Source organism: Silene latifolia, chromosome 10 (genome assembly GCF_048544455.1).
Source record: "Silene latifolia isolate original U9 population chromosome 10, ASM4854445v1, whole genome shotgun sequence".
NCBI classification, from domain to species: domain Eukaryota; kingdom Viridiplantae; phylum Streptophyta; class Magnoliopsida; order Caryophyllales; family Caryophyllaceae; genus Silene; species Silene latifolia.
This window is the reverse complement of record NC_133535.1, coordinates 9,588,215-9,601,703: the sequence shown is the minus strand read 5'-3', so window position 1 is coordinate 9,601,703 and position 13,489 is coordinate 9,588,215. Positions and strand designations below refer to the sequence as shown.

At 34.3% G+C, this 13,489-nt stretch overlaps 2 protein-coding genes and 1 long non-coding RNA gene across 3 annotated transcripts in view; all 3 read right to left on the bottom strand.

Moving 5' to 3' along the window:
* The window catches only part of LOC141605037 (uncharacterized), a 56,490-nt gene extending 47,263 nt beyond the window's left edge, over window positions 1–9,227 (bottom strand). The window contains exon 1 of the long non-coding RNA XR_012526272.1: window positions 8,453–9,227. This is a non-coding gene — a long non-coding RNA (uncharacterized LOC141605037). The remainder of the gene's footprint in view (window positions 1–8,452) is intronic.
* On the bottom strand, window positions 2,582–3,075 carry LOC141605029 (putative receptor-like protein kinase At3g47110). The gene is made up of 2 exons (XM_074423660.1): window positions 2,726–3,075; window positions 2,582–2,625 (listed from the first exon to the last, which is right to left on the bottom strand). The coding sequence occupies exons 1-2, from the start codon at window positions 3,054–3,056 to the stop codon at window positions 2,603–2,605; spliced, it is 354 nt and encodes a 117-aa protein (XP_074279761.1). The 5' UTR covers window positions 3,057–3,075; the 3' UTR covers window positions 2,582–2,602.
* LOC141605023 (uncharacterized) lies at window positions 3,142–7,260 on the bottom strand. Its single transcript, XM_074423654.1, has 2 exons — window positions 4,990–7,260; window positions 3,142–4,911 (listed from the first exon to the last, which is right to left on the bottom strand). The coding sequence occupies exons 1-2, from the start codon at window positions 6,020–6,022 to the stop codon at window positions 3,302–3,304; spliced, it is 2,643 nt and encodes an 880-aa protein (XP_074279755.1). The 5' UTR covers window positions 6,023–7,260; the 3' UTR covers window positions 3,142–3,301.
* Window positions 9,228–13,489: the final 4,262 nt, after the last annotated feature.

Genomic DNA, 13,489 nt, shown 5'->3' with positions numbered 1-13,489 from the left:
ATACTGCTCCCGCTTATAGTGAATAAAAAATAAATCGATTTGAACTAAAATTAAAATTAAAGACCTCTAATTAACGCACAAATAACATTATACCTCCAGTGGTACAATATCATCATACAACAAAGTTATATCTTATCGAGCTTATGTGTAATTTTTTTGAGTTTTCTTAAAGTTAATTTTTTTCATGTGCAAGTGAGTTAGTTCAGAAATTTTATGATATAGCTCGACTTCTTTAAAATAAAGCTCGAAAAATTTATTATATAGCTCGGATTCTAGAGCATACAATCGGGTACAACTGGTGGTAGGATTTATTAATCGTAATTAACGCTGATGTGATTTAACTTGATAACATTTAAACTTAAGAAATTTTTGAGAGGGCCAATTACCCTTTCATACGATCAAATTCTTTTTTTTTTTTGGCAACAGTAAAGATAGATTTTTACATTAAGATTTTTATACGATTTTTTTTAGCGCGTACTAAATCCTAAGGATTCATGTGACGTTATTTCGTTATGTGAGTTTTTATGTTGTATTTCCTTTGTTCAATTGAATTATTTACATATTTCATTTTAAGACGCTTCATTTGATTCTTTATATTTTTATTTTTGGTTACGTGCAACCTTTCTAAATAATTATGATCACCCTACTAACCTGCCTATCCCACTTGCTTCAATTAATAGACTATATCACCAATTGTATGTTGTAGAATCCGAGCTTTTAGTTAAAGTTTTCGAGTTTTATTTTAAAGAATCTTAGTTATACTGCAAAGTATCTAAACTCATCCATTTAAACATAAAAAAACTCGGAAAAATCACAGTATTTACCCACTTGCTCTAGTTGATACTGACTGTGTTGGTATTTCTAATTAATATAAGAAGTTTTTCCTTTCAAAAAAAAAATTAAGTCTTCTCATTGGTAAATCTCTCTCTATCGCACTTGTTTTGACATCTCTTTAGTATTTTTGTGAAATGCGGGTTTGGATCGGACAAGGGGTGGCCACGAATAAGCGGATTAGCGGGTTTGGGACAGGTTAGTGGGCCGGACCCATGTAATTTTCTCAAAATGCCTAGCCCGTCCCCGCTTATTTAGCGGGCGGGATGGGCGGGGTTTATCGGACAGGGCGACCCATGAACAGTTCTAGTGTAGATAGGCCCAAATTAATTGCAATATCTGGATTATACGACAAACATAAAAACAACTCTCCTATATGACCGTTTTATCGGACAGGGCGACCCATGAACAGTTCTAGTGTAGATAGGCCCAAATTAATTGCAATATCTGGATTATACGACAAACATAAAAACAACTCTCCTATATGACCGTTCTATAGCATATGACTGACCCAAAAGAAGAACATCCCATAAATAACATGTAATTTTATGTATATTTTGACTTTATCTTGATAACCTGATATCTTATAATGAAAACCAACATATTTAAATGCACAAATTATCAAAATAAATTATTGGGTTATCAAAATAAAATATTTTTGTACAATTATATTAACTAATTTACTTGGGCTTTGTGTTATTGAATTGGTCTTATGCATAAAATGGTCCTACACAACAATTTGTAAACATAAAAAGTTAAACACAAATTATTAAGAGAGACGGTGTCTCATTAATGTTAGTGAGGGACGTCTATCATAAAAGATACTCCTTCCAATCCACTATTTTCTTTCCTATTTCTGTAACAGATTATTCCGATTTTCTTCCCTATTTCCTTTCCCGATTTGTGTGGTCCAAATTCAATAACATGTGGGATATTGTGTTTTTTGTGGTCCAAATTCAATTTCTTATTTCATGTGCAAAAAAAAGAAAGGGGAAGAAAATAAAATAATAAATTGAAGGGAGTACATATTATTTTTATTTTTATTTTTTTAATTAAAGTGTTTTTTATTAGTTATTTCTCGTTAATTGAGTGAGAGACGGTATCAGAGAAGCCCTACCCAAAGTTAAAAACGGGTAATAGATCACAAATTGATAGCGATGGCCAATGGAGAATGTAAGCTCCCTGAAAACGTTGGCAAAATGTAAGTCTCTGGATTACTATGACAAATTTCTTATCTAATTCAAGTTTTTTTTTTTTAATTCAAATTCTTCAATAATTAAGGTTACGCTCTCAAAGATTGCATCTAATTAGATGATGTTCTAATCAAGGCAATGAATTAGCAAAACCCTAATTAGCAAAACCCAGATTTTAGTATTGTCGAGTTTGCGGATCATAAATTGTTTTGGTAAAAATCAACCTTAGGCTCCTTGTAATCCCTAATTAGCAATCGTTAATGTCACAGGCAGAATGTGTGTATTTGTGTATTGTTAGCTTCACTTGTAATCACTTCGTAACTGTAAATATTTCGTGACTCGGAATTCGGAAATATCTGATATACTTCCTCTTGCAGGAAGATTACGCCTTTTTTCTCGCATTCAGAAGGTTGTCTCTTGCTCATTGAAGCCTGCTTTTGGCGTCGGTTATTTTCATTATCCGCGTCACAAATGGTTGGAGCATGACACACTCTGGTACATTTGAAGTCCTAATAATTCTCTCTTGCGACTTCATTTGGCGGACGCTTGTTTTTTCGATTGTAATCAACCTTAGGCGGTCAGGCCTCTGTAACCATCAGCGCTACAAGTAGAAATAATGTTAATAGATAGAACTTCTAAGCAATTTGAAACTTTCAGAATCATTCTTTAACAATAAACTCATGATATGTCTAATGTTTTACCTCTTGCAGGACGATTACGCCTGTTTCTAGCACCAACAAGGTTGTCTCTTGCTGATTGAAGCCTGCTTCTCGCGTCAACTATGTTCATTCGCTGTTGTGGCAAATGATTTGAGCACGACACTCCTACACTGATCACAGTAGTAATGCATTCCACTCTTCGTTGAAGCTCATCTTGGATTGCCCTTGGGTCTTCGTCTTCTTCAGTGAGATTATCTTCTTCAAGCGATGGGTCCGCAATTTGTATGACTTGGTCAGGTAATGCCGCTTTTGCATGTAGATGAAGGTTGTAGCCATCCTTGAACATGCTGTCTGTCGGACTCTTTCCTGTCATTAGCTCAAGTAACAATATGCCATAGTCAGTAAACATCACCCTCTCGTAGATGACTCACTTCCGAGCCCATACTCGACATGTGAACCCAATGCAAAGGCTTAGACGCATAATTGGGTATCAGATATACATAGGCAAGCCTTAGAACATTCATTTACTATGAATCTATGTTAGCTAGGTAAGGTCACTAACTGTGCATGCATGAAGGGGTCTTTTGATGATAATATAGTTATATGATTTTTTTCAGACTAAATATAAATAGGAATAACACGATTATTACCTGGAGCAGCATAGCCTACAGTTCCCTTAATTCCAATTGTACTACTTTGATTCGGATGTCGAGGTTGAGTAAGAAACCTTGCTAATCCAAAATCTCCAACATGAGCGACCATGTCATTGTCAAGCAATATGTTGCTAGGTTTCAAGTCACAGTGCACTATTGGAGTTTCACACTCATGGTGGAGATAGCTGATTGCATGGGCCACATCAATCGCTAAATCCACCCTTTGAGCGAGGCTCATGTTTCCGTCGACTCCATGTAACCATCTGTCTAGGCTTCCATTGGGCATGAACTCGTATACTAGTGCTCTAAAATCATTTCTCTGAAAGTCAATACTTGAACAAGCTGTTATGATGCCTATTAGATTCCGATGACGGACATTCCTTAACGTGTTGCACTCTGCCATGAAACTTTTAGATGCACAACGGTGTTGCAAGTTGAGAACTTTCACTGCAACGGCCTTTCCATCCAAAATCCCCTTAAACACGGATCCAAAAGATCCCATCCCAAGTAGATTCTCTGAAGAAAAACCATCCGTTGCTTTGAGTAACATGTCGTACGACACTTTCATGGTTACAATCCCCATCATTGAATCTGATGAAAGAGGTGATTTTTTCTTTTTGAGACATGCCAGATACAGCCCTGATGCTATGGCCACCATCCCAAATAGTGCGCCAACAATTGGGATTATCAATTTAAGGGCATGAGACATTATTCTTTTCTTTTTTCCCGAGCTTTTCTTCTCAATGCACTTTGGTAAGTGAAGCTGTTTTATTCCTCCACAAAGTCTGTTATTGCCAGCAACAAAGACCGCACTTGCATTTGCAAATACTAAGTTCGTTGGAACACTTCCCTCAAAGTCGTTATAAGATAAGTTAAGATAATATAATATAGGAAATTTAGAGAAGAAGGCTGGAATTGGTCCAGATAAATTGTTTCGAGAAAAGTCAATTTCTTGGAGGCTAGCCAAAGAAGCGAAGGATGACGGAATATTTCCCTGGAAAGAATTTCCATCCATGAAGAGGTGTTGAAGGTCAGAACAGTCACCGAGACTATCTGGAATGATACCCGAAAACTTATTGTTATCTAGTCCTAATAATACTAGGTTATTTTGTTTACCCATCTCCAAAGGTAGGGAGCCTTCCAAATAATTAGAAGACAAATCTAGCTCAACAAATCTAGCAGATCCATCAAATAGCTCATTATCCAAGGTTCCATTGAGTTCGTTATGTGATAAATTCAGGTACAACAAGCTTTGGCAATTCCTAAGGTTTGGAGGTATACTCCCTTCCAATTTGTTGTCATCTAAATAAAACTCACTCAAGTATGATAAATTGGCCATGGAATTGGGAATTTTACCTTTTAAATTGTTGGACTCCAGATGAAGTAGTTCCAATTTGTAGAGCTTCCCGAAATCTTGAGGGATAAATCCCGTTAATTTACAGTTGTACATCCATAATAGCTCAAGATTGTTGAGATTGGTAATACCTTCTGGAATTTTTCCACTTATCTGAGTATTTCGTATATCGAGCACTTGCAAAGAGGTGGAGAGATTGGCAACAGATTTGGGTAATATTCCTGAAAAATAATTCGATCCCAAAATGAGGGCATGTAATTGGGTGCAGTTAACAAGTGTATCTATAAGATTAATGTCACCTTCTAGGAAGTTCCCTCCAAGAGATAAATAATTTAGCTTATGAAAATTCCCAACATAAAAAGGAACATTTCCTATAAAATTATTATAACCGAGTCCAATAGCTTCAAGAGCTGTAAGGTTTTGGATTGTGATTGGAACTAATCCTGTGAAATTGTTATGCTCAAGGTTCAACCATGTGAGTTGGGGAATATTGACGCCAACATCTGCTGGAAGTTCTCCATGTAGTTGGTTTTCATCAAAATCAAGATATTGTAGGGATGAGAGATTAAAAAAGGATGTGGGAAGTCTGCCTGAGAGTTCATTTCCTCCAACTCCAAGTCTGGTTAGATTTTGCATCCTATTAATGCTGTTTGGGATAGTTCCTGTAAATGAGTTTTCATAAGCATATATTTTTACTAAAGAAGTGAGATTTTGTATAATGTCAAAAAGAGACCCCTTAAGATGGTTAATTTGCACACGAAAGTGTGTTAGCTTCGACAATGCTCCTAGTCCTGTTGGGAGTTTTCCCTCTAGCTTGTTGTTGGCTAAGTAAAACACTCTAAGGTTAACACAACGAGATATGTTGGCTGGAATTTCACCTACAAGTGTGTTGTTATATAACTGTAGTTCATTAAGCCTGATTAGATGACCTAATTGAGTGGGAATTTCTCCATATAGGCTATTATTGTAAAGGTTAAGGATCTTAAGAAAGCTTAGATTTCCTATGAAAGGAGATATGGTTCCTGCCAAACCTCTAGAACTCAAATCTAGTACAGTCACTCGTTTATGTTTACGCCCACATTTGACTCCCTCCCAAGAACAGTGGTGAATAGAGTCGTTCCATGAGCTTAAAACCCAGTTTGAAGGAACCTTTAGTTGGCTCTTGATGACCAACAGCGCGGCATGGTCGGTCGCATTGCCTGGGTGGTCAATGCTACGTAGTGCTAAACTTAGTGTAATATTTTGCATAATAAAAAGAAAGATGAGTAGAAAGGCTCGTTTGTTGCACACGGGAGAAATAAAACTTGGACTTTTATTTTGGATTGGTTTCATTTTGTAGAATTGTCAGCAGTTTAGTTGGTGTGAGATGCTTTTGAAGTTGATCACTCTTTCATATATATAGGCATTTAAATGATGATTTATTCTCTGGCCTACGTCTCGTAGTTAGCCAAGGGTAATTGCACCATCTACTACGGTAAACACTTCACCATTATTACTGTTGCATGATTTATTCTTTGGTCTCATTGCCGAACCTTTTTTCAAGATAATGTTTAAAAATAAAAAAATCAGCAAAATTGTGTCAATTTGAAAGTATTTTACAATATTGGGTCCATGTATGATCGGAATTCAAGGAGCTGGAAAATGGAAGACACGTAACACAGCACGGCATTTTCTCTATGGACATGGCTAGCAGGCTGGCTTGTTTAATACTCGCAGTTTATTATATATAGTTTGTTGTGTAAACAAATCACGATCCTAAACTGTTTATTAAGTGGAGAGATTGAGAGTGCTTGCACACCACTGATAAGTTCAACTGAAAAGTTCACAGCCTTGAGCCAGTGTGTGGAGAATTAGAGCACATGCGATATTAGGTCTCTTATAATCACCCTCTCCATGCCTAAGGCATTTAGAAGCAAAAATAAACATATGAGAATCAAGCTAAGCACCTTAAATTTTAAGATAGTCATATTAGTCAGTAATTTAAGATGCTGCACCTTAAATATCTAGCATTACCTATTTTTGTTTAAATTTTACTAGTTTTTGCCTTTAGCCAGTGACACATAAAAGATTATGTTTGCTCTTTTTCCGGAAGAATTGACATCATATCACTGCCGTAATTACTCTGGAAAGAGTGTTTATGTAAAGCACTTGTGTTAAATGACTTGATCAACTGTTGACAAGCACCTCAAATTCTTTTGTTTTTCTATTGTTTTTAATGTTCGATGTTCGATACTACACTGGTCCGTCACTCTGTGTACAGTGCAGCGGCGCAGGTACGAATCTCTGTAAGCCATTTTGCAGTTTTATTTTGAAATATGATTAATTTTGAACAAAGAAAACATTAAAAGACTAGCTTAATTTTGTTTTCTATGCAACTACGCCATTTTGGTTGACGTTTGTTCTATGAACCTCACATGTCATGGCGTGTCTTCCTTCTCATATTTTTCTGATTCTAAGCGACACTATTTCGATAAATTTTTGGCCCGTATTTTTTTTTTTTAAAAAAAAAGTTGGTTTCTGGGCCACACACTACAGAAGTTCTTGAAGTGATATTTTTTTATTGCTTTATATGCCAGCCATGGAGACGGTGATTACAAGGGATCTGATATAACATGTTCTCGTATTCTCGACATACTGGCTCATGGCTGTGAACTTTGCAGCGGAATTTGACTGGTACATAAATCTTACCAAACATTACCACTTAGACCGTCGTATTGAGGTGAAATATGAAAATTCCTGAGATGCCTAAAATTTATAAAAAAACAGAGTAAATAATGAAAAGTTATGTGTAGTGTATACATTGGGCGAGATCTAGACTAGTGACTCGATCTATCAACTGTTGACAAACACCTCAAATGCTTGTCTTTCTATTGTTTTTTTAATGTCCGATGCCACTGGTCCGTCACTCTAGATGATGATCATTATACAATTTGAATTATTGAACTTGTCATCTTCAACACCTGCAGGTAAATGACATTTATTTCAAACGACGCGAAATTGTTGATGATGATTGATGATCATTATACAATTTGAACTAATGAACTTGTCAGGTACTGATCATCATCAACTCTTACGGGTAATGATACAGTTATGTCAAGTACTTGTCATCATCAATAATTTGAATTAATGCACCTTTAATCAAAACTAACTCTTGCCTGTCAGCCGTGGCCTGTGGTTGTTACTTGTTAGAGAATAGAGCATGGTTTAAGGTCAATGTGGCCCAAATTTCACGATTCAAGGACTATCTTGGGTCTCAATCATTTCACCTGTGCCCCAAATTTCACGTTTTCCTATCTTGCCTTGCATTTACACTCCCGCCATTTTCGTAGACAGTTTATCCTCTTAGTTAAAATTGGGTGATCGAAAATGTATTATGTTACTCAAAAGACATTTTAGAAGAATTTTGCAATTAAAATCAACGTTCTTATATAACAATTGGCAGAATATGTTTCCTCTATACAAATGATTGCGATGGCCGATGGGATGAGTAATACATGGTATCTTTGGTTCGGACTTCGGAACTCTGTAAGCCATTTTCCAGTTTTATTTTGAAATCTGATTAATTTTAATAAAACATGGCATGAAAAGGATTTAGCTTTATTTATGCAAACGTTTGTTCTATGAAACCGACAGGCCGACATGGCATGTGGTGTGTCTTCCTTCTCATAAAGTCCGATCCTAAGTGACACCATTTTGTTAACGACTTAGCTTCTGAGCCACACACGACAGAAAATCTTGGAAGTAAAGACAAGCTTATATTACCTTAGGAAGCAGGCAGCTTAACTTGAGGCCCCATGTATGATGTTCTCCTATCGTTAGCCGATCTCTTGATCAACATTTCTTCAGTTTTGATCATTCAACTTTTCATAAATACTCCCTACATGTTTGGTTTGTTACGTATAAGTTTGGCTACTTAAGTAATAAGGTGGTTTTATACTGTATAATGTAAAACGGATACAATTTTATAACTACTTTTTTCCATGTTTATAATTATATTTACGCAAAATCGTCTTAGGAGTATGAAGTTATACTATTATAGGAAACCGTTTCACGATGTCCTATCTTTTGCATAAACATTATTCTAAGTTAGAATAATCTTAGGTTGAGAGATAATGACCACTTAATTTGGAATTCACTTGCATGCAAGGCAGGGTACTAGAATGTGAGTTGTCTAACTCAGAAATAAGAGCTGCTTGTTGGAAAGAATTGTATGCATAATAATAAGAAAAAATTTTGTGTCCTTCGGGAGGACCGTCCTCCAGCAATTCATCAAATGAAATATTATAAATGCGTAAGTGTAATTGTGTAAGAAGTATGGTTTTTCAGGACACAAGAATTTTTCTAGTAATAATTGTCAAGGAGTGGGATCTTTTTTTCTTTTTTTTTCCGGAGGACTCTTGGCTGTTAGCCGTGCTTGTTAGAGCTTGACAAGAAGTTGGAGTACAAGAATTTGAATGTGAAACTTTCTCGTTGTCGTACTCTGATTTCCATATTTGTGAAATCCGAAATTTTATTTATTTCTTTATTTGAATGTGAAATTTACTTAATTAAATAATAATGCTTTATCAATGTGGAATTGTGAATGTGGAATTTTCAAGAGTAGCATTCAAAGCAGGTTCTCGATTCGCATTTCTTTGGTGCAAAGTGGCTTACAGTACAATCAATAATGTAATTACTCTTGAGAAAATGGAAGAGTTCATTGAATCGATATTTAAGGCCCTGTTCTTTTGGACTTAATTTGATTCTAATCGATTCGGCTCCATTCGATTCAAATTTCACTCAATTGATTCAAGCTCAATTCAATTCAATTGATTGATTGATTAGTTGATTAGTTCATTTCATTTCAACATTACTATTATTATTCTTATTGATATTCTTATTATTATTTTTATATTAATGTATTTACTATTGTTATTATTATTATTATTATATTTTTATATTTATTATATTACTATTATATTTATTAATAATTAATTCGTATTGTTTATATTATTATATTTATATTTAATACATTTATTATTATCATTATTATTATTATATTTTATTTATTATATTTTATTTATTATTTTATTAATATATTTATTATTATTAATATTATTCATAACATATTTATTATTATTATTATATTTAATATTATTATATTAATAAGTTATTATTTAATATTTATTATTTTATTAATATACTCATTATTAATATTATTAATCACATATTTATTATTATTATTATTATTATTATTATTATATTTAATATTATTATGTTAATAAGTTATTATATTAGACCTATTATTATTATTATTATTATTATTATATTATTTATTTTTTAGTTATTATTATTAATATATTATATTATTATTAATAATGTTATCATTTATATTACTAATATATTATTATTATTACTTTATTTATTATTATATTAATATTTTATTTTTTATATATCTTATTAGATTATTATTATTAGATTATATTAATATATTATTATTATTAATGAATAATATTATTATAATATTTATTATTATTATTGGTATTATTTTTATTATAATATTTATTATAATATTTATTATTATTATTATTATTATTATTATTATTATTATTATTAATATAATCTTTTTATTATTATTTCAGTTCAGTTCAGTTCAGCTCCATTAAGTTCAGTTCAGTTCAGTTCAGTTCAGACAATTTCAGTCCAAAAGAACAAGGCCTAAGTCCTTGTGTAGAGTCGATATTTAAGTCTATGAGTCCGTCCTATTGTAATTTACAAAGACTTTCACTCTTTATTTTGTTTTGTAATAATTCTACACCTACAGACTACAGTTATACAAGAGTTATTTGCTGTATTCAGAGATGGGCTTGCTCCCTTGTGCAGTCCCTCGTCGCGTTTTGCCTTTTACCTATCACAAATTCTCATTTGTGACGGCCTTACCCGGTGTTTACCTATTTGCTATGCCCGCTTGCAAGGTTGAACTTTTTGAAAATTCCGAACAGCAAGCTATAGTCCTGCTTGAGATGATTAGTAGAAACCGGGAATGCAATGAAAACAAAATTTTGGATTTGCAGAATTTAGGTCAGGTCGAGTTCGGGTCTTTGTCGTCAATTATTATTAAGTTATTTATGGATAATATTCAGTGTGCAACAATAAACGTTTGGATCGAGTTATATTAGACCAGGTCAAGCTCGGTTCTTGAGTTCTGGTGTTGGGTTAGACGCGAGTCGTGTTATTAGCTATGGCCTGTGGTTGTTAGATAATAGAGCATGACTCTCTGGGTCAATCATTCATTCCACCTGTGCCTCGAGTTTCACGTTTTCCTATATTGCCTTTGCATCAACACTCCCGCCATTTTTTTACACTTTATCCTCTTAGTTACTATTTGACCCGTCTTTTGCTATAGACGGATATATCCGTCTATAGCAAGACTAGCTGTAAAAAAAATTGGGTGCTCGTAACAACACTCGAAAATGTATTATATTACTTAAAAGACATTTTAGAAGAGTCTTGCAATTAAAATTAACGTTCTTACATAACAATTGACATAGTATGTTTCCTCTATACAATTACTCACTATTGCTTATTGTTTTTTTAGGAGGAATTTAATTTTATACAAATGGTTGCGATGGCCGATGGAATGAGTAACCTAAGGTGTGTTTGGTTGGAACTTGAGAAATGAATTGAAATTGGTTCAATTCATTTTAATGTTTGATTGTAGTTTTTTGGAATGGAGTTAGATATTTGTGAAGTTTAAGTATCTGTACAATCTCACGAAATATGATACTTATATAGGTATTGAGATAACTCATCCTAAAACCAAAAGGTGGTACAACACAATGTTATATAAAACATCACAAAATCTCATTGAAGACGGCACGTATCCGTTACTTTGGAGTGACGGATACCATTTCCTCTCACAAATGACCCAAATAGAGGAGAGAGGAAAACACATGGGGGTGCCCCCACCTTGTCCCCCTTATCCGGTTTGTGAGTGACATTACCCGTCACTTGCTCTGATCCGTCTTCAGCAAGACTAACTGTATTGAGATCAATATAGCCGAAGTCTTACTCGAGTCCTTGTCCTCTTCCTTCACTTTGTTCGTGATAGATACACCTCTAGCTAGCTCATAGTGAATAAAAAAAATTAAAGAACTCTAATGAACACTAATCTTATTTAATTTAACTGGATAGCATTTAAGCTTGAGAAACTTTTGTGAGGACCAAATATTAATCAAATTCTAAAATAAGACCGTCCTACAACCTTTATTATTATTATTATTATTATTATTATTATTATTAAGAAGTGGTAATCCTCGGGACCTATAACAAGTACTCAATCCCTGTTATCATAGTACTATTTTTTTTTTTATTAAGTAAGAAAACTAGGTTGATTCTCTAGGATAAGACCAACCTTTCTCATCTTTTCGAATGATGGAGGTAAGTTGAAGCCACCGTCTATCAAACCACCTGGAAAGAGTTGGACATGAATGTCCAATAGAAGTCATGAAGTCAGCAACCTTGTTGGCTTCACGTAGACCTGACAAAAGCAACCCGACCCAATTGACCCGACCCGAAACCCGAAGTGACCCGAACTACATCACCCGAATGTGACCCGGAAACCCGAATTGACCCGACCCGACCCGAACATGACCTGAGCTTTCTTAACCCGTACTGGCCAAACCCGAAAATGACCTGATCCGAAACCACCAAACCCGAAAATGACCCGATAAAATATAACTCTAAATGAACTGAAAAGACTTGAAATTGTTATTTCTCTATTATTCATTGACCCGAAAATGACCCGACCTGAAACAACCCGACCCGTTTGACCCGAGTTAACCCGAAATCAATGAGAAACCCGAATTAACCCGACCCGAATTAACCCGACCCGAACTAACCCAATCCGAACCCGACCCGTTGACCCGTTTTGCCAAGCTTTCACGAAAGAAATGTTTAATTATCACTTCATCACAAAATGAAATTTTCCAAGAAATTTACCAAGTAGCTCGGATTGAGTTAATAACACATAAATTATCACCCTCCACAATTAACTTTGAGATTTCAAAGTATTTAGCTGCTAAAATTTTTTTTTTTTTTTTTTTTTTAAACGAGAGCTTCCACAACAAGGATACTATTAGATGCGCACTTTTTTTGCAATGGAGAACGTAAGCTCCCTAAAAAGTGAAAACGTTGGCAAAATGTAAGTCTCTGGATTACTATGAGAAATTTCTTATTTAATTCAAGTTTTTTTTTTTTTTTAATTCAAATTCTTTTTGAATCTAATTGCACAATTAAGGTTACCTGTAAAATACCATTGCATCTGATTAGATGTTATTCTAATCAAGGCAATGAATTAGCAAAACCCTAATCAGCAAAACCCAGATTTTAGTTATTGTGGAGTTTGCGGATCATAAATTGTTTTGGTAAAAATCAACCTTAAGGCTCCTGCAATCGTTAATGTCACAAGCAGAATTTGTGTATTGTTACTTGTTAGCTTCACTTGTAATCACTTCGTAACTGTAAATATTTCGTGACTCGGAATTCGGAAATATCTGATATACTTCCTCTTGCAGGAAGATTACGCTTTTTTCTCGCATTCAGAAGGTTGTCTCTTGCTCATTGAAGCCTGCTTTTGGCGTCGGTTATTTTCATTATTTGTTTCGCAAATGGTTGGAGCATGACACTCCGACACTGATCATTGATCACTGAAAATTATGCATTTCACTTGTCGTGACGGTCAAATAAATTGAAGAATTTAGAAAGGTATAATTTATATTTCTGTTTCTTAGTTCCTGCAGTTCATATTGATACTTGTTA